We start from the raw sequence: 21,547 nt of genomic DNA on the forward strand, positions 1-21,547 counted from the left end.
AGGCATATATGGTATTTAGTAAGTACCTTTTATTTGTCAGCAGTGTGCTAGGCATTGGGGATTCAGATACTAATCAAACAAACTGCTAAGTCTTCATGGTAAGGGATTATTAAACTGTAGCTGTTTAGTAAGTAAATTACTTATTAAATCATAAAGAACTTCATAAAGAAATCAGAAGCCAAAAGTCAAAAGGCTTCTAGTATCATCTAAACCTTCTCTCCTTTCTCCACCTGTACCTTCTCCCTCTCTCTGCTGTAACTTGTGTCTCCCTCTCCTGGCTCTTCCCAAACAACATTTGAACACACCTAGGTTTCTCCCACTTCTAACCCACATGTTTCCTCCAAGATTCACAGCCAAACATCTTGAGCCAGTTGTCTCTGATCACACTGCCTTAATTTCCCTTATTTCCCAATATTACTCCTCAGACTTCTCCAACCTGCTTTTTGCAATCCCCAACCCCCAGTCCTAAAACTGATTTCGTCACCAAAGACTAAATCCAGCAAATACAGTAGTCCTTGTCTAACTTGATCTTCAGTGTATTTATTGCTCTTGATCCCTCCCTCCTTTTAGAGACAGTTGCTTCTGTTGGCTTTTCTGTTGAAACACCATTCTGGTTTCTCTTCCTACTTCTCTACCATAGTCCTTTTCTGTTTCCTTGACAGCCTCCTCCTCCTGGTTCCCTTCTCTTAGCTGTTGGTATCCTCAGGACCCTGCACTAGGCTCTTTCTGCTCACCGTACACCCTCTCCCTGGGCAGACTCACCCATCTGCCACCCTTCCCTTGGTCCTCATTATACACATGTGTCGGTGGGCCCAGATCAACAGTTCTAGGCCAGACTGCTCTTTGGCGCTCCAAACCCACTTAGCCAACTTGCTCATAGTCACCTCCACCCAGGTGACCTGAAGGCACCCCCAGTTCTGCAGGGCTCAACTGAAACGTATCCTCCCTGCTCGGACACCCCAGGTCCTATGAGTTGCTCAAGAATTAACCTGAGCATCACCTTTAGCCCTTTGTCCACCTCAACACCTCCATATTATCAGATCATGTTGATTTTAGCTATTAGGACACATTTGTGTTTTCTCCCATCGACTGTCACCAGCATCTTACAAACCACCACTACCTCACCTGAATTATTGTCACAACGTTCCACCTAGCCTCTCCATTGCTTTCTAGCCTACCTCCAGTCCATCCTCCACCAAACAGAAAGGCGGATCATCCAAAAATCCAAGCCTGATCATTTCCTTTAAAACCCTTCAATGGCTCCAATAATTACCTTCAGATAAAGTCCTAACACTTCACCGTGGCCTACGTGGTCCTGTGTGTTCTGTCCCCAGCCTCCCTCTCCCACCTCAGCTCCTGACACTCACTTCCTCACTCTTCTTGGTGCCCCTCAAATGAGTCATATTCCCCACTTCAAAGGACTACACACATGCAGTCTGGACTATTCAGCACCCTTACTTCTGCTTTCCCAATTGTGGTTTGAATGTCTAAATCAGAATTTCATGTATCATGCTTCCATAGAGCCTTCTACTTCTAGCATTAACCAGGATGTTTATTAAATCAGTGTATAAATACCCCCTACTATACTATAAGTTCCCTGAGGGTCAGGGCCCTTGTGTATCTTATTTACCAGTGTAATCCCATTGCTCAGTATGAGAGTTGCCAGATAAAATACAGGACTCCCAATTAAATGTCAATTTCAGATAAAACACAATTTTTTTAGTATAAGTGTACCCCAAAGATTGCATGGAGTTTCCTCAAAAATTAAATCTGGTTTATCATATGACTTGGCAATTCCACTCCTCTGTATATTTCCAAAAGAATTGAAAATAGGGAGCAGACACCTGTACACGTATGTTCATAGCAGCGCTATTCACAACAGCCAAAAGGTAGAAACAACCTAAATGACAAATGGATAAACAAAATGTGGTCTATACATATAATGGAATATTCTTCAGCCATAAAAAGGAATGAAGTTCTGAGCATGCAACATGGATAACCCTGAAAACATTATACTACGTGAAATAAGCCAGACGCAAAAGGAAAAAGCTAGAATAAGCAAATTCATAGAGACAGAAAGTAGATGAGAGGTGACCAGGGGCCTGGGAGTAGGAATGGGGAGTTACTGCTTAAAGGGAACAGTTTCTGTTTAGGGCGATGAGGAAGTTTTGGAACTAGATAGTAGTGAAAACTGCACAACATTGTGAATGTACTTAATGCTGCTTAATTGTATACTTAAAAGTGGTTAAAATGGCATATTTGTTATATATATTTATTTATATTACCACAATACTTTTTTTTTAAAAGATTGCATGGGATGTATTTATATAAAAAATTATTTGCTTATTTGATATTCAATTTTAACTGGTTGTCCTGCATTTGTACTTGCTAATTCTGGCCTCCCTACATGATACATATTAGCTGAATAAATGTCCCAAGCATCTACTATGTGCCAGGCAACTTCCACTTCTCATACAGTCAGTATTTGTGCAATTACTTGTTTTAACGGCTTTCTCCCCCACTAGAAGCCTAGATCTCGAGGTCAGAGACTGTGTCAATCTTGTGCAACACTGTATTGGCCCCGAATAAACTTGATAAAGATTTCTGGAATTGAGGAACTAAAAGGAGGGCCATTTTCAATGGTTTACTTCATTTCCATGGCAACTAGTCAATCCTGGAATTAGGGTCCAGTGCAGTGGCAAGGAAAGCTGAAGGGGGCTGTGTCCCCCTGGGTTCTGTCTGGTCCCTCTGTCCATCAACCAGGGGAGGCGGACCCTCCAACTTGTGGTGCAGGAAGCGAGAACTTGGGAGGCAGAGGGGACAAGACTCAAGTCAGCAGGCCAAGATGGCTGCTGCCAGGTGGCAACATGACCTGGCCTAGGTCCTCGATGTCCCCGGATGCTCTCTTGCCGTTATTTCTCTCTTGTTACCGCCTGGCCTTCTGCAGTGTCTGCTGAATGTCCCACGAGTGCACGTTTAACAACAGTGAGGACAACTGGTTTCATCTCTAGTTCCTGATGCCGACTTTGCCTCAGATAATTTTTATTTAACTCTCCCTCCTTTAGCTCCTTCAGTGATCACAGCCAAACACTCAGGATTACTGAGGGAAGGTCATCTTCACTGAGTGCTCTTAAACCAGCCCTGCAGGAGTACTAAGAACATTCCCATTAGGCAGATGAGGACAGGGAGGCCAGGGAGGGTGAATAATTTGCCCAAGCCAGGAAGTGCAGGACCTACGGACAGTGCAGAGTTGTGATGAGAAGCACCATCCTTGCACAGACTGCAAGGAAGCTTCTCTTTCCAGCAACCCCTCTCACTAGCTGTGGGACCTTGGACAACTTCTAATCTCTCTGTGCTTCAGTTCCCTCATCTGGAAAGCAGGGTTAATAAAGTTGTCTTCCTCACAGAGTTGTGAGAAGTTAGTGAAATAAGCCACGAAAAGCATTAAAACAGGGCCTGGCACAAAGTAAATGCTCCACAAGGTGAGCTCCCAACGAGAGGACTGTTTGTCTCATGCATTCCTGAGACCTCCCAGTGCCTTTCCTGGCGCAGCTCACCCAAGCAGGCTACGTTTGATGATTAAACACCACGTTTAAGCAAGGTATTTCCAAACTTGGCCTAAAGAAATGAATTGCTAAATAACAATTGCTAAATAACAATATTGCTAAATAACAGGGGACTAGGAATCTGCATCTTCTGAAAAGCACCTCAGACAAAATACATCCTTAGGGTGGCTTAGGAAATCTTTATATAAAGTATGAGGATCTGCTGTAACAACACACAGTTGTACCTGGGGTAGGGTAGGGCCTGGTTGATGGTTAGAATTTGTTAGAATCGGGTGGCCAAACTTAATTCTTTCAGGTTGCAAGACTTTAAAAACAGGAAATAGCAATACCTTTTCTGATGATAAAAGTCACTAGAATGAGATATTTACATAGTCTCAAATCATCAAAATATCTCTAGTAACTTTGAGTTGGAGAAGCCCAGCAGATACCATCCTAACCAAGTGATCAAAGTTAGTGTCATCAGTAATGGGACAGTAACCACTGTTTGACTCTTACGAGATGCACTGAGGCCACAGCACCACATTAACCTGAATCTAATCATTAGAAAACATCAGGCAAACCCCAAATGAGGGACATACTACAAAACAGCCCAAAACCTTCCAGAATGTCGAGGTCAGGGTAAGACCAGGAAAGGCTGAAGAACTGTTCCAGATTGAAGGGCCTAAAGAGGCAATGTCCACTAACTGCAAGGCTTCATGATCCTGGATTGGATCTGGGGCAGGGGTGGGGGCGGTGGGCAGCATTGCTATGAAGGGTGTTACTGGGTCAGTTACATCATTTGAAAATGGACTGTGGGTTAGGTAATAGTATTAGATTTCCTGATTTTGATAATTATATCATGGTTGCATAAGAGACTGTCCTTGTTTTTAGGAGATACATGCTGAAGAGTTGAGCAAAAAGCCATGACATCGCCAATGTACTCTCAAATGATTCAGAAGAAAATAGTGTATGTATGTTTATAAATACGTAGAGTAGGATGGAATAAATACAACGTGATAAAGCAAAAATGCACAGTGTTAAAAAATTAATGTTCCTTGTTTAAAAAATAAATAACAGAAGACAGGTCAGGCAGAAAAATATAAGTAGAAACCACTCATTATCTTCCTCCCACCCCACCCCCCCACCCCCACAGAAAGCCAGGGGCACCATTTCGGTCAATAGTGGAATTCTTACATGTCTCTGGGACACCGTGTTTTTGTTGTTGTTGAAACCTAAAGTGGGCAAATGCTTTACTGTGCATAACCTGTGTTTTTCACTCCATGATATATTCATCTTCATCTTTCCATATCAATGTGGTGGTATTTTTAGTGGCTGTATGACACTTCCTTGTAAAGATGGACCATACTTCATTCATTGATGAGTGTTAACCAGTTTAACTATTACAGACAGTGCCCAGAGGATCATGTTGGATTGTTTTTATGTCAAGTTGCCAGTTTAAAAGGAAAGAGGTTGAGAGAGGCAGGGATAGAGAGGGAGTCTGGGGAGGAGAGATGGCCACATCAGAGAGACACTGAGAGACCAGGAGGGAGAAAGAGACAGAGATAGATGAGACCAGGAGAAAGAGAGCAAAGTGAGGAGAGAGTTTGGGAGAGAGAGGGGAAACGCTCTCCAGAGACTAGGATTGTCTGAGGCATGAAGTCCCATACAGCCCAGCCACAGGAATCCACGAAGGCCTAAGTGAGTTTTAGGAACACACCCTGCATCCTACAGATACAATCCTAGGTGAGGTCAAAGTCATTTGTGCAAGGATTGCCATGGGACTGTTGTTCCTGGAAAGCAAAAGAGGGGAAACCAACTCACGGCCCGCCAGCAGGGGACTGGTTATTTACAAGGCTCTCGGGCTGACAGGAACCAGTCTCCTTGCTGGGCTGCCTGAATTCGCAAATGCAAACGCAGGATGCTTGGTTAAACTTGAATTTCAGATAAAGTATGGGAATGTCCCAAGCAGTCTTATACTTAAAAAAACAAAAAACAAAAAACACCTTTTTGTTTATCTGATATTCAAACTCAGTTGGGTGTCCTGTATTTAACTTGGCAACCCTATCTCCAAGAAAAGTGAAAAAAAAGCAAGATGAAGTCAGGTTGGGGGTTACTTCTAGGGAGGGTGTGTGCATTCATGGAAGTATATGTACATGTGCGCTGGTGTGTGCATGGATGCACACACCTGGAGGGTTCCTGAGGTTCTAGTCCCCTACCTGGGTGCTGTTACAGCTGAGGAAAGGAGACCCGGAGAGGGGAACCCAGGATCCCACAACCAGCGGTGGTTAGGCCAGGCTCCAGGCTCTGGGCTCCGTGATAATTTGTGTACATGTGTCGATGGTAATGTGTTAAAATACACCGCAACTTTCTGAACCCCATTTGAACATTTCTGATTTAAATAAATACTGGCAGTCTCAAACCGCCCCCCCCCTTGCCCAAAAAGAGTTCTGTTTTTCTCATTGGTAGACCTGTATTACAAAAACTCTGTTATTCTTATTTTTTAATATATTTTGAATTTTGTCAATAAAAATTGGCAGAAATTTGTTTTTCTTCTCTTGTTATGTAAGTACCTCCATACTATCCTTGATTTTGCCTACTGCCCTGCAAGGCCTAAATATTCAAACTCTGCCCTCGACTGTCAGCTCCAAGCAAGCAGGACAGAGACTTTGTTAGTCTTCTTCACTGCTGTGACTAGCACCAGAACAGGGTCTGGTTTATAGTAGGTGCTCAATAAATATTAGGTGAATGAATGAACAAAATGATAAAACTATATTAATATATGAGTAAATATATATGTAATTATAATATAAATAAAAATATATAACATATATAAAATATAAGGGAAAAAATCAGGTGAACAGATATCTAAGAGGCTGCCTTTTGTACTATAGTAAATAAGAAAATACCCCTGTAGAGTCAGGCTCTCTGAGAAGAGACCCAAGAATCTGGTTGCCTCAGAGGAGGACAGAGAAACTCTCTGAGAGGGAGGCTTATTTTTCCGAAAACTTTTTTGAAAGATATGAATGTTTTATTTCAGGTGCATTGTTACCATTTAAAAAAAGCTTTTTTAAAGGAAAAATCCAACCACAATAACGAGGCAGGTATTGACCACATTCGGTTTCTTCATTTGTCCCATGGGGGTGATAAGTAGGGTGAGCAGCCACCCCCAGTTGCAGGAGGGTTGCCCAGGGTAAGCAGATGTAAGCAGCCTGCGCGGGCCGGGAAGCCAGGTCACTACACACCTGCAAAGTGCGGCATCATGCACCTGCCATCACACACCTGCACGAGCCTGGAATGGTGCTCAGGGGTCCGCTACTCCAGCACTAAAGCCTGAGTCAGGCCGCTGGGTCTTGCTAAGGCACGGGGTTCACCTTCCTCAGCTAATCCCGGCATATTTGGATGGTGGGTAGGTCAAGGGGCTTGCGCAGCACAGCCTCTCACACTATCTCCCACACTGTCTGGGCCTGGGACTGGATGTTAGCTCCACCTTCCTGGCAGAAAGCTGAACCCTTCACAGGGAAAGGCCCCAGGAGTCTCCTCTCTGCCCCACCCCCACCTGCGCCCACCATTCACACCTCTAGACCGTTGCATGAATCTGAACCACAGAGTCAGAGGCCAAACTGGTGAGGCGGGAAAAGGAAAGCAAACTTATTTTGTTTGCTCGAAGTTAGCTTGTAGTTTTGGACTCAAAATCTGAACCCCTGCTCATGGCCCACGGAAGGCTTCATAACCTGGAGCTCGCCCCTTGCCCTCTCCCCCTTGCTCATATGTTCCAGCCCCGCTGGCCTTTTTCTGTTCCTGTGCCTGGAATGCCCTTCCCCGAGGTCTTCCCAGGACTGGCCTCAGTTCAGATATCACCCCATGGTTGCTAACGTCACCTCCCTTTCCCTTCTGTCGCATTGGCCCGTTTAGGCTCCACAGCAAGCCCTGAACTGTAGGTGAGATTTTCAGCCCCATTTTACAGATGAGGAAACAGATGCCCAGGGAGGGGCTGAGCTAACAGTGAGCAAATGGGCTCGGGGCAGCCCATGTGATAAACCAGCCAGGGAATAGACAAGGTCCCTGCGCCCATGGAGCTCAGCCCAGGGAGGAAGGGAGGTTACAGGCAAGCCCCACCCACGCTGCAAGGGGAGTAGGGCCGCTGTGGGAGCCCAGGGCAGGCACCTCGGCCCAGGGTGAGTCAGAGAAGGGAGACCCAGGCCAAGGTAACGAGGATGGGCAGGTGAGAGGGAAGATGGCCGGACACCGGGATGCAAAACCCAGGAGCAAATGTGTGTTCCAGGAAGTGAGTGTAGCTCTGGGGGCAGAGGCTCCCAGGCAGAGAAAGCCCCAGTCCCCGCAGGGATTTTCTTTCTCCTCCTCTGAGGCAACCAGATTCTTGGGTCTCTTCTTAGAGACAGCCTGCATCTACAGGGATATTGTCTATGTACTCTAGTACAAAAGGCAGCCTGTTAGATATCTATCTGTTCACCTGATTTTTCCCTTTATATTTTATATGTTTTATATTTTTATTTATATAACCACACATATTTACTTACATATGTTAATATATTTTATCATTTTGCTCATTCATTCACCTAATATTTATTGAGCACCTACTATAAACCAGACCCTGTTCTACGTGCTAGTTACAACAGTGAACAAGACTGACAAAGTCCTTGTCCTGCTTGCTTGGAGGTGACAGTCGGGGGCAGAGAGTGAATATTTAGGCTTTGCAGGGCTGGAGGCAAAGTCAAGGATGGTATGGAGGTACTTACATAACAAGAGAAAGAGATTTCTGCCAATTTTCATTGACAAAATTCAAAATATAATAATTTTAAAAAACACAAGAATAATAATAGAGTTTTTGTAATACAGGTCTACTAATGAGAAGAACAGAACTCTTTTTTTGGGGGAGGGGCGGGTAACATTTCACTTAATAGGGATTCCAAGTCAGTGCTACCCAATCAATTGCACATGTTCATCTGTAAAAGCCATTCTTAGCTGGAGAGTCGGGCCTGATTTGGTCTGCAAGCTGTAGTTTGCCAACCTCTGGTTAAAGGGCAATCAACAAAATAAGTAAACATGTAAGTCAGGTTGTGGGAAGTGCTGGGGAGGAAAATCAAGCAGGGAGAGGGGTAAAGACTGAGACACCTTTGGGGTGGTGGGTGAAATGATGCCCAGCGAAGACTCTGCAGAGGAGATGAAAAGTGAGCATCTAGGAGAAGAGTCCACATGCAAAGTCCCTGAGGCTGAAGCATGCCCAGTATGGTCCAGTGTGGCAAGGGGGAGTTTGGCGGGAGGTGAGGTCAGAGCAGCCACCTGGGACCAGAGACTTCTGCTTTTCCTGTGAGATGATGGGGACCCTGGAGGGTTTAAGTGCACAGAGCTGGACTCAGGCATTTTAACAACTGCAAGCTGTTCCACTGATTGCTTTCATATATTTAACAGATCCCCTATGATGGACAACTTTTGCTACCCTATTAAAAATGCTAATATTTGCAAATGATAAAACAACAACCATCACCAAGACATGGGAAAGAGCATGTAGTACAGACTCCCTGCCACCCTGTCCTAAGGCCACCCAGTTCTCCAATTCAGAAGAAACCACAGTTACCAGTTTCTTCTTTCTCTCTCCAGAGATGATTTACCTTCTCTAAGAAATACCTATATATCTCTCCTTCTTTATATATAAATGGTAGCACACTGTGACGCTATTCTGCGCCTTGCTTTTTATCACTTAATATCTTGATGTTATTCTGGATCCATGCCATATACAGCTTTCTCTTTCTTTTTGACAGATGGGCATTACAGCTGCACTGTAATGTATCAACCAGTAGCCAGGTGATCCTTGACTGTCATGCAAACAAAAGCATCAAATACCATCTGGGGATGCTATAGGGATCCCCCTATGGGTGAGGCTTCCCCGTGGGGTCTGGCATGCAGCAGGTGTTCCACAAATGGGAGCAAAGGATGCTTGTGCATCTTTTCTTAGAGCTCCCAGCTCTAGGCTACACCCAACAACTAAGCTCTTATCTAGAAATTTCCCTAGGAAGCAATTATATTCTGCTATGGTGACTTTGTTTTTGCTTTTTATGCCTTCTTGAGGGCCCATTAGGTCAGGCCCAAAGGCTGAATTGCTGTCTATTTTCGGGCTAGTAGGAGACACTTGAATAGGTTTTGTTTTTTAAATCTAGGGTGAGGGTGGAAGAGAGCCAGGCTGTTAGCCTTGACTCCTTCCTTCAGTTCACTTTCCTTGTCTTCTTCCAGGTCAAGATTAACTCTGAAACTTTAATTGGATCTAATCAACTCTAGTAATGATCTAATCGACAGGGGTCAGTTAGCCTAATAAACCAAGAGCTCTTAGAAATGAAGTTCATCAACTCAGTGACCAAAGGACATCACAGGATAGTTTAGAACACAGACAAACAAAATGGCTTTGAAGTAGAAATCAAAACTAGGAGATCCCCCTTTCCCTTATCACAAAGATAAAAAAGTTAGTACCTGGTGTTGGCCTGATTTTGAGAAAGAACTCTCTAATTCTCTGCTGGTGGCAGTATAATTTACTATAGCCTCTTTGAGGGACATTGGACAAATGTAGTGGTATTTCTCTAACATACCACCTGAGTGTCTACATACCAGAGTACAGAGATGTATGTATAAGACAGTCATTGAAATTGCTACATCATATGTACTAGCAGAAAGTTGGAAACTAACCTAAATGCCATTAATAACCCCCTTGTTAAATTATGCTATTATGGTATAATACACTTTATGACTAAGGTATAATCCATTCAATGAAAACATCTGCAGCTCTGAAAAGGATTAAGGCAGCTTGTGTGTAATGCATTACATAGGAAAAATTTTCAAGATGCTGAATATTGTTACTTGGAAGGAAAAAGCAAGGTGTAGGCAATTTGTATGTTCCCATTTGTGTCCCATAAAGAAAGGATATATATATTAATATACTGATACATATATCTATGCCCGTCTATAGAAAGACCATGTCTAGAATATCACATAAGACATTGGTAAAAAATAGCTGCCTTTGGGAAGGGAAATGAAGTCAGGATGGAGGGAGACTTTCCTTTTTGGTGGGCTTGTTGTAATTCTCAATTTTTTTTAGTTAATCGGTTTCACTTTTTAGTGGATGATGTAGGCCTCTACTCAAATTTATCTTCCTCCCAGAGACCTTCCCTGATCACGTCAGATATTCCCAAATTGCTCCCCAAAACAGTTGTACCAGTTTTCACCCCCATTCATTAAAAGCGTGCGTGCCTAGCCCCACGCGAAGGTCGGAGAGGCGCGCGCAGGGTGGTGCCTTGGCCAGCAGAGGGCGCTGAATGACCGTGCCCGGGGCTTGGGGCGGGCCTGGAGCAGGCCTGGGAGGGGACGGGGAGGTGCCCGGGCAGAGACCACCGAGGGCGGGTAGGGAGGACCTGGCCGGCCGGGTCTGCAGCCGCCCCACCGCAGAGGCCGCCCATTTCCGGGCGGACCTAACACATCATCATCAAAAGTGCCACCTCGCCTCCCCCTACTGGGCGGCCCGCGCCTTCTCCTCCCACCTCTCGAGTCCCGGCTGTTGCCCACAAGGAGGAGGGAGGCCAGGATGCGGGACCGCTGGGGTGATTCAATCAGAAGGGAGCAGTTGGCCCAGATCTGGCAAAGGCCCCTCCCCCTCCCTGTCCCTCCCAGGCCGCCGTGGCCGGACGGTGGGAAGGAAAACGCACCGCCGAGGCCCAGGCAGTGGGTGCCTTGAGCACTGGGGGCCTGTGGATTGGGGTGCCTCTTCCGGCATCCCCAGGAGCTAGAGGGTCACCATCCCTTTACAGTTGAGAAATCGGAGGCCCAGAGAGGCTAGGTAACTCTCAGGATGACCCAGAGGGGAAGGGGTGCAGCGTGTAATCAGTTATTCAACAAGTATAGGGTAATGGGGTAGGAAGTGGGTGCTGGGGGGCGGAGGGAAGGGGTGGAAGGGTCTTACTTTGGCCACGATGATCAGGGAAGGCTCCTTGAGTTTGTGTGTGTTAAGTATATCATTCTTACCCAAAAGTGTAGCCTTTTTTTTTTACCTCCTTCCCCCAGTCAACCACTCTCCAGACTTCTGTATTAAACATCTCACTTTTCTTTCCAGTTTTGCCACCTCCACCCGCATCCCTAAACAGTATAGGGTTTAGTTTGCCAGCTTTTGTGCCTTATGTAAATCCAGCTAATTATGCATTTGCTTATAAGTCTATTCTTTTGCTCAACATTGCTTTTGAGATTAATTCCTGTTGCATAGTCATGGTTCATTTTCATTGCCGTATTCCATTGTGGGATTGTAGCACCGTTTATTAATCTCTTCTACTCTTGGTAAACATCTGTGTCATTTCCAGTTCTTTGCTATTAGGAACAAGGGCACAATGAATATTCCCTTTTGTTTCTTCTGGGGTACCTGCGGAAGAGCTTGGAGCCTGGCTACAGTTCTCAACCTTGACCGCTCCTTAGAACCACCTAGGATGGTTTAAAAAATGCTGCTGCAAGAGGCCCCACCAAGGCTAATTAAATCAGAATTTCTGTGGGGTTGCGGCCCAGGCATGGGTGTTTTAAAACATCCCTTGCTGGAATCTAATGTGCTTTGAGGTTTGAGAATCCCTGGGATGCCGTTTGCCTGGAATTAGAGTTGCCTGGAGGAAGAGTCACCTGGTGGAGTTACAAGTTGATGTCAAACTTTTTCTAAATGGCTGTACCCATTGACACTCCTGCCAACCTGGGAGTCCTGCTGCCCTCACATCCTCATCAACACTTGATATTGACCAAATTGTTACTTTTTTGTCCTTCTGGTGGGTGTGAAATGGTATCTCACTGTGGTTTAATTTGCATTTCTCTCATTACTAATAAGACTGAGCAGTTGGTGAAGTTGAGACAAAGAATGAAAAGGATCCAGCCAGGTGGAGATCTAGGGGAAGGGAGTTTTAAGTTGGGGAAGAGGGTAGGGGGTGGGAAAGATAGGTGCCAAGGTCCTGTGGTAGAAAAGGGCTGGGATGTTGAAGGAACACAAACAGGGTGGGGCAGAATCCTTGTGAATGCGGGAGAGCAAACGGCTCAAGAAAAGGTCACCAGGGGTCAGATCACTGGGGCCCAGTGGGCCGTGGTGAGGACTTTGGCTCTTCCTCTAAGTGAGACTGAGCAGTTTTGAGCATAGGAGGGAGATGGTCTGACTGCTCCCTCTGGCGTGGAGAATCCAGATTGGAACTAAATAGCTATGGTGGGGGGCTGGGTATGTTCTGCATGACTCTAATACGCAATGATTGAGTATTGCCCATCTCTCTCCCCCACCTACCACTCACCAACCGGGAGGGCAGGGATGATTGCTCACCACTGTTATCCCTACCCCTAGGGATCAAACCAGACTGGGAGGTAAGTGGGACTTAGAGCCTTCAGAGTCCTTGCTCCAAAGGAGGAAACAAGTGGAATGTGGCCTGGGGGGCTGGGGGAGCATCTCTGAGCCACCACCCCCCCCACCTCCACCCCCTGGCATACCCCTGTCTTCAGCGGTACCTCAGTTTTCTGTACCCTGGGTCCATGTCTCATCCTTGAAGCCCAGGATTTGGTCCTTTAGACACAATTTCAGACAGGTGAAGAGATCAGCCTCAGCCCTACTTCTTTCTCCACCTGCCCCAGAGTGATCGTTCTTCTCCTCGAAACTCCAAACAGGTCCCTCCTCTGCCGAAAATCCTTCCGTGGCTCCCCAGTAACCTGGAGGCAAAGTCCAAACTCTTCTGGAGGCCCAGGAAGCCCAGATCTGACCCCTCCCGCCCTTCCCACCCCTCCCCCTGGGAGCTGAAATATTTACTGATTCTTACCCCCGGCATTTCCCCTTGATATGTCTTCACTTCCTCCGGGAAGTCACCCCCGACCCCCTGTCAGGTGACCCGCCTCTTGACTGTCAGCGCCCTGTGCTCCCCCATCAAAGCGCACTTCCCTCTGCATTATAATTGTGTTTACCTCGTCTGTCTCCCCCACCAGAGCGTGAGCTACCCTTAGGTACAAACCGTGTGTGTTTTGTTCTTGACTGTATCCCCAGCTCAGGGAACACGCCATACCTGGCACGTAGTGGGCGCTCAGGAAACTTTTGCTAAGTGAAGGAACGAAAGCATCTTCCTAGATAATAAATACCAGCTTGCTTTGCACAAACACTATGGCAGTGCACACAGTCAGCAGCCTCGTGCGAGTGTCTATTTCCTCGCATCCTCCTCGGCAATGTGTATCGACCCCTGTTAACCCCACGCTCCTAGCGAGGCGCCAGCCGGGCCGAGGAAGTTTCCGCCCCCTCCTCGAGCCCGAGGCGGAGGCGGGTTTCGGAACGTCAGGTGTCCCGGCTCGGGCGTGCAGCGCCAGAGGGCGCCAGAGGCGCTCCGGCCGCGGGACGCCGAGCCGGCGGGCGTGCAGAGCACGGGGACACGCGGGGATCCTGACGGGGTCTCGGTTGGTCGGGGCGGGCTGCCCTTGGGCCCCGCGCAGGGGCGACAGGCGACGGGCTCGCGGCCGGGCCCCCAGAAGACTTCCCCCTTCACCACCCGCCCCGGCTCCCTGCGCCACGCGGCGTGAGCCCCGCCAGCCCTCGGCGCACCTGCCCGGGGCGTGGTCTTCAGAGAAAGCGCGCCTCCGATTGGCGCGGGAGCGGAGAGGGGGCGTGGTCGCCCTGGGCCCCGCCCCGCACGCGGTGGGATACTTAAAGGGGTTTAGCAGCGCTTTTCCACTCACAGCGCAGCAGCACCGCCTCGGGGTTGGAGAGTTTCGCGACCCCAGCGCGACACGGCGAGTCGGGCAGCCTCGGCCACCATGCCGCGCTCTTTCCTCGTCAGGAAGTCCGCTTTCTCCCGCCGGAGGCCCAACTACAGCGAGCTGCACGACTCTTCCCTGGGTGAGGAGACGGAGGTGCCCAAAAAGCGAGGGAAGGGCTCGGGGGAGACAGGAAGGCTGCCTGGGGGCTCCTTGGGGGAGGGGGCCTGAGGCCAAGGGGCTGGGCCTGAGGAAATGTGGCGAGGGGGCATAGGGGACGTAGAGCAGGTGGATACGAGAGTCCTGGATATAGGCGGCCGGGTGAAGGGAGCACGAATCTTGGGCTGAGGAGACATTTTAGTGGGAAGTCGGGAGAGCAGAGAGCCGGGAAATAGAAATGAGAGGAGGGGGCTTGTGCCAGGAGAGACAGCCTGGCAGTGGCCTTGAAGAATCCCAAGTAGAAAGGACTAGGGGGGCGGGAGTTACCCATAGGAGGGGGATAGGGGCAAGGTGATGGTTCTGTGAGCTACGAGCTGGGGCACTGCGGGGGAGTTGCTGATGGTCTCCCCTCAGGCCAGGGATTTGGGGAACTCAGGAGGAGGGAAACCTGCGAATTACTCCCTTGACGTGGGACTGGGAAGTGGGATCCTTCCTGTGAGATTGGAGAGTCTGGAGTTGAAATGAGTGAGCTGGATGAGGAGGGGGGCTCTGGGAAGGCATCTAACAAGTATTTATTGAGCACCAATCCCACTCTACCCCACAGGGTTTGTTGACTGAATGATCGAATGCCTGATCCTGCCCCCTTTCTGTCTCCCCCCAGAGTTCACCTTCCAGCAGCCCTATGACCAGGCCCACCTGCTGGCGGCCATCCCTCCGCCCGAGGTCCTCAACCCGACGGCCTCACTGCCCACACTCATCTGGGACTCTCTCCTGGCACCCCACGCTCAGCCTGTCGGTTGGGCCTCCCTGCTGCCCCAGGAGGGCCCAAAGGCCATGGAGCTGACCTCCCTGTCGGACGAAGACAGCGGCAAAGGCTCCCAGCCCCCCAGCCCACCCTCGCCGACTCCCTCGTCCTTCTCTTCTGCCTCAGCCTCCTCCCTGGAGGCCGAAGCCTACACTGCCTTCCCGAGCTTGGGCCAGCCGCCCAAGCAGCTGGCTGCACTCACTGTGGCCAAGGACCCCCAGTCTCGCAAGGCCTTCAACTGCAAATACTGTGACAAGGAATACGTCAGCCTGGGTGCCCTCAAGATGCACATCCGTAGCCACACGCTGCCCTGCGTCTGTGATACTTGCGGAAAGGCCTTCTCCAGGCCCTGGCTGCTGCAGGGCCACGTCCGCACCCACACAGGTGAGTCCCCGTGCAGGCTGGCTGCCTCCCCACCCTCCCCACCGCCTTCTCTACCAGCCTTTGCAAAACTGAGCTTGCTGTCCTCATTTTCAAGGTTGTGGAAACTGAGGCCCTGAGTCTCCTAATTTCTAGTTTAAGGGTTCAGGAGCTGGGCTATGGCTCTCTGGAAACATGCGGCAGAAAATAACCAATACTCATCCATCGGCTAAGCAGATGGGCAAAGTAGATACCCTTGCAAGTCCCTCTTGTAGTCTGTTTCTCAGCCATATGGGATATGTGAAAGGTGCAACCAACACCTTGCTGTTGTTGCAGCCAGGTGTGAAGGGACCCACCCTGTTCCACCCTCCCCACCCCCACCGCCAGAATTTTGTCAAATCCCCCACCTGGCTCTGAATCCTGCTTTGAGAACTTAGGCTGGTATTTCACCTGAGTCCCAGTTTCCCCATCTGTTAAATGGGTATAAGAATACCCTTTGGGGTTTCTGTGTGGGTTAAATGAAAGAGTTTGCCTGTAGAAAGCACCTGACACAGGGCTTGGTATGATAAGCACTCATTAAAGTGGTAGCTGCTATTTGTTCTGCCTCTATGCTGTGCGACCTCAGGCAAGCTACTTAAGCTCTCTGAGCCTCAGGGAGGATTATAACATATGGTGGTTTGTTAATCACTTTATTATGGTTTGTAGATCTGCTCTCCCCACCCCTGGGGTGGAGTGGATCAACTCAATCCTATCATTCAGATAGGGAACATCTTTGCTGGTAGAAAACACAGTTGTGTCTTGATGTTTCAAAGACAAACCAAACGTGCAGAAAATCGTGAAAGGGGGTCACTTCTAGCCTTTAACTTTCTGGAAATGGGGAAAAGGTAGACACCCCATCTTTTCAAAACTTGTATGGTAGAGGCAGAATGTTTGGGGCTGCTCATTGGAGAGTGGCTGTTGAGGGAGAAAGTTCAAGGGTCATGACTGTCAGCTTCAGGGTCAAGCTGGCCAGGCCGAAGTTCTGCTGTTTCCTAGCCTGGTGGCTGGCATGAACAGTGTGGGTCAATGGGGTGATGTTTGTGGGGAGATGTCTGGGGGGTCTGGCATTTTGCAGGCATTGTTAGTATAATTCTCCCTCTAAAGCCTGCAGACCCATTTTCTTTTACTTGGTGCACAGATTGCCCACATTTTAACATGTAAAGGTCCAGCTGCCTGGTCTCTCTCCTCTGGGCCCCAGGCTGCCTGCCCAGCTGATGGAAGCTGTATTTTGGGGGAGTTGCAGCCTTCACGATGCTCCCTCAAGATGCTCCTCAGCCCCTCTCCCCTCCTGTTCGGATATTTTTATTTTAATGTAAAGGCACGACTCAGACAAAGCCCTGTTGAAATGCACCGTTGCTGTCCTCACTGGCTCCCATTGTGTGCCTTAATGGTGGGCCCAGTGGGTGGGGGCTAGGGGGCGGGAGCAGGTGCATGGGGTAGCAGTGCCCTGCACCTGTTCGGGCCGCAGCTGCTGGCCCACAACGTGGCAGCCCCTTTAATCCAGGGGGTATCGCATGTACAGTGCCCCCCTCGGCGGCCTTTGTCCCTGCCGGCCTGGTGCCGATTTCACACTCATCAGGAGCACCCTGCAGGCGTCTAGGGGGCAGGGACCTGATGGGTGGAGGGTTGTGTCTCCTGTCTGCACACACAGACCCACCCCTTCACATTTTATAATGTCGCCTTCCTCTTTTGTTCAGGCTTATTTATAAGTAAAGGTAATGTTCAGTGAGCACTTAACATGTGGGAGGTAAATAACTCAGTAAATCCACCAGCAGCGCTTGGAGCCCGAGGGAGGTGCCATTATAACCCCCATCTTGCAGATGAGGAAACTGAGGCACAGAGAGGTGAATTCACTTTCCAAGTCACACTGGGAAAGTGACTAGAGCCAGAGGCAGTGGCTCTAACCACCTACCACTAGGTCTCTGACAGTCACCAGGTGAGCTGGAGGGGCTTTCCGTGCCCTGGGGAATACGGGATGCCATCCCTCTTCCGGTCCACACACAGGAAGGCTTTAGTTGGCAAGGGAGTGTCGAATGAAGAACTTCGCTGGGACTGTGTAGATGCAGTCATCATGCCCTTCAGGCCTGCTGGATAATGGCAGAGCAAAGCGCTCAGGCATCCCTTCCCTGTTCCTGTGATGAGGTGCCCCCACCCTGTCATCTGCCCCGAGACACGGGGCCCAGGGGCTCTGGAAGTGCCGGTTGAGTGGATGGGACTCCCACCCCAGCACCCAGCACATGCCCCAGGCACCCAGCAAGGGATGGAGCAGATTCATTCTCCAGAGGCGTCTATCACAGCCCTGGGATTTAATAAGTGGGATGTGGCAGGGGGCCTTTCAGGCTAGGGTGGAAGGAGAGGAGAACTTTTTGTTTTTTTTTTTAAACATATTCAACATGATAGAATAGTGCCTAGCACAAAGTAGGAACTCAATAAATACTTGTTGATAATATAACTTTTTGGAAAATGCTTCATTCTCTGCCCACCCTCCACCCCCCAAAAAGCCCATAAGACCCAGCACCATGGATGTTTTTGGAATGTAAACTCTGCCTTCTTGGTTGGGGCAAGGATTATGAAAAGTTGGCAGACAGCATAATCTGGTTGAGGGGTCAGGCTCCTTTGGGGCACCTTTATTTTGAACTGATTTATTCATGCAACAAGCATTTATTGAGCACCGACTGTGTACCCAGCGCTGTGTGCAGGCTCTGAAACACTCTTCCCCAGCACAGCCTTGTGTTGGGTCACATGTGTGGAGGGGCTCTGAAACACATCAGTATGGAAACAGGTCTCTCTAGCTTCTTGGGGTCCCTGGACCAGGAGCTCGGAACTTTGAATGGACTTAGGGGAGGCCCCTGCCTGTATGGGATTCCCCTTCTGATTAGGACACAGACAAGGAGACTCACAGTTGCAGGCGAGCCTTTAGCATTGTGCACAGGCATCTGGCAGAGCCCGGAGGAGGGGCCTAACTAGCCTGGGGTGGGGGTGGGGAGGCTTCTGAAGGCTGACTCTTAATCTTTGTCCCCAGACAAAGTAAATCAAGGGATGACTCCAGTACTGATAATAAAGGACACCACCAGCAGCCTCCCTCATCTGAGAAGCAGTTATCTGTGGTGGTTAAAGTCAAGGGTTCTGGAGTCAGGCTGCTTGGTTCCTGCTGTGTGACCTGAACATGCTACTTAACCTCTCTGTGCTCCAGTTTCTCCATCTCTAAAATGTGGATGACAGGGTGCTGCTGGGGAGTAAATGAGATAACACAGTGAGTGTTCATTGTCATCTGGTGTTGGTTGAGCACCTTCCAGTGCAGGCACAGTGTGTGTAAGTGCTGTATCCTACCTCCTTGCAATCACCAAGTCCTTTGAGTGGGGCATGATGGCACATTTTACAGATTAGAAAATGGAGGCTCAGAGAAGCTGGACGACGTGCCCAAGGTCACACAGTGGGGAATGGCAGAACCCCCAACTGAATCCAGGCCTTTGAACACTGTGTGTTTTCGTGGCCTGATTTTCTGAGGTCACAGCAGGATTTGTTCGGGGTTGGGGGTAAGCTGGGCCAGTCTCAACTCCTTGCTTTCTGTTCCCAGGTGAGAAGCCCTTCTCCTGCTCCCACTGCAGCCGCGCCTTCGCGGACCGCTCCAATCTGCGGGCTCACCTCCAGACCCACTCAGATGTCAAGAAATACCAGTGCAAGACCTGCTCCCGAACCTTCTCCCGCATGTCCCTGCTCCACAAGCACGAAGAGTCGGGCTGCTTGGGGGGCCCCCGCTGACCCAGAGGCTCCCTCTACCTCTCCAGACCCCCTCCTCCCCAGTGGCCTCCCCCGGCTCTAGAAAGGACTCCCGCATCCTTCTCACTGCCACGGAATGCCCTTCTGAGCTCCCCACTTCTGGCTGCATTGGCCCCTTAGGACTCTAGTGAGGACCATTTTCAAGTTCTCTCATCTCTGCTCTCGGTGCCTTGGTGGACTCAGAAAAAGGCCCTTCTGTGGACATTTTGGCTGATGGGAAGGCAGCTTGCCACAGAGGCCCCTGGCAGCAGCCATTCCAGAGCATTCCTGAGTTGGCCTTTCAGTGTGGAGTTTGTGTATCCAGAGCTGTTTGGATACAGCTGCTTTGAGCTACAGGAAAAAAGCCAGCAGACTGACTGGGAAGCTCCCACCCCACTTAGGGGACCCCAATTCCTTCCCCCACACCAAGGAACCCTCAGGCCACCCCTCCATGAGGTGTGACTTACTATGCAATAATCTGCCCCGTCCCCCCCAAGGTGTGTCCAGGGGGCTTCTGGGGGTGGGTGCCAGACACCAAGACGTGTTTAGACCCTGAGATGCCCCCAGGCCTGGGCAGCTATTTCAGCCTCCTGTTTGTCATGGTGGCACCTGTTTCACGGGCAATTTAACAACTTCTCAAAAGGGACTCTGAGTAATTGCTGTCACTTGTCAGGGGCCCAAGTGGGACACTTCAGCTTGACCGATATGTCTCCCAGAACTATTTTGGGGGCCCGACAAGTGGGCCTGGGAGGAAGATGTTTACATTTTTATAAGGTACACTGGTATTTATATTGTAGGCAACATTTTATACTAAGACATTTTGTATAGTTATATGTACAGTTTATTGATATTCAATAAATGGTTAATTTATATTAAGAATTCTCTACATGGTTTTATAGAGGGGTGGTTATCTTAAAGGGTCTTTAAGGAAGCAGGAAGGAGGGTGGGAATTTCTGGAACTCAGACATTTCTGACATAGACTTAAATCTTGTCTTTGGAAACATGGCTTGGCTTGGAGTCCTGGCTTTGACTGTTTGGGGATCTTGTGCAAAATGGTTTTTCTCTGAGCCTGGGTGTCTCATCTGTGAAATGGAGGTTTGGGAGCACTTACCTCGCAGTCGGGGTAAGCTCCTTGCACTCTCTACATTGCAGCTCTTAGCTGATTCCCTCATCCTTGCATTTTGAAGCTGGCCAGGCCCAGAGGGTGAAAGGCTGGCTTCCCTGGATCTTATCCACTAGACAGGCCGGAGCTTTGCCCAGCAGTGCAGGTCTCTGGGGAGGGGTTGGCGGTTTCTCCCAGATGTGGGAGTGGAATGCGGTGAGCTGGAGGGAGACAGAGGATGTCCTTCCTGTTTCCAGGGCTCTGGCCCCTGCTGCGGCCTCCCTGTCAGCCCCACACCTCCGTCTGGCTGCTGGGTACCAAATGGCCTTTGATGCGAGGAAATTAGCTGGCTGGAGCCAGGAGGGCGAGAAGCCAGGCCAAAGGGTAGGGGTCGTTCAGCTTCCTGCTCTGAGGAGCCGGGGGAGATGGTTAGCTTGAATCCTGGGCTGTGGTAATTCACTCCCGGCTGGCTGGCGGTGGTGACCTCACCTCTGGAGACCTCCTGGGGCCAGGAGAAAATGAGTGTCCGTCCGTTCAGAGCACAAAAGGTGCAGAAGGTGCCAGTTTCCTGCGGGGAGCTGAGCAGGCGTCCCGGAGCTTCGGAGCCCCACATTCAGGCAGGGGGTGGGGGGAGCTTCGTGTTCCAAAGGAGAGATGATTCTTTCTTCTAAACAGGAAATGGTGACCGGCAGGCCGGGAGCAGCCCTTAATGACTTGCAGCTTTCCTTCCAAAAAAAAAAAAAATGTTCTCTAACAATCGCCAAATTGTGGCCGGCCTCCCTGAAGGGAAGTGAGGGAGCTGGGGCTGGGTGGGGAAGGGGTGGGGCAGGCACCCGTTTGCTGTGGGCCTACTATGTGCCAGGCCCCTGGGCTGGTAATTTACATCCAACCGGCAGCAGAGGCCCACCTTGACAGCGAGTGGCTCAGAGAGGAGAGTGGCTCACCTGAGGCCACCCAGTCAGGAGGTGGCAGAGCCGAGATTTGAACTTCGGTCTTCCTGGCTCCCATCGTTCAGAGTCAGGTGCATCCGGCTCT

General features: G+C 49.5%; 1 protein-coding gene across 2 annotated transcripts in view; it reads left to right on the top strand.

Annotated features, from left to right (window-relative positions):
• LOC119515384 (zinc finger protein SNAI1-like) overlaps nucleotides 1-20,286 on the top strand; it is a 37,829-nt gene extending 17,543 nt beyond the window's left edge. For both annotated transcript variants that reach the window (XM_037811270.1, XM_037811271.1), the window contains 3 exons: nucleotides 14,273-14,430; nucleotides 15,109-15,636; nucleotides 19,229-20,286. In XM_037811270.1, coding sequence (XP_037667198.1) covers nucleotides 14,273-14,430; nucleotides 15,109-15,636; nucleotides 19,229-19,413 — 871 coding nt within the window. In that variant the 3' untranslated portion in view covers nucleotides 19,414-20,286. The remainder of the gene's footprint in view (nucleotides 1-14,272; nucleotides 14,431-15,108; nucleotides 15,637-19,228) is intronic.
• Nucleotides 20,287-21,547: the final 1,261 nt, after the last annotated feature.

The sequence above is a fragment of the Choloepus didactylus genome, chromosome 19 (assembly GCF_015220235.1).
Source record: "Choloepus didactylus isolate mChoDid1 chromosome 19, mChoDid1.pri, whole genome shotgun sequence".
Classification (NCBI taxonomy): domain Eukaryota; kingdom Metazoa; phylum Chordata; class Mammalia; order Pilosa; family Megalonychidae; genus Choloepus; species Choloepus didactylus.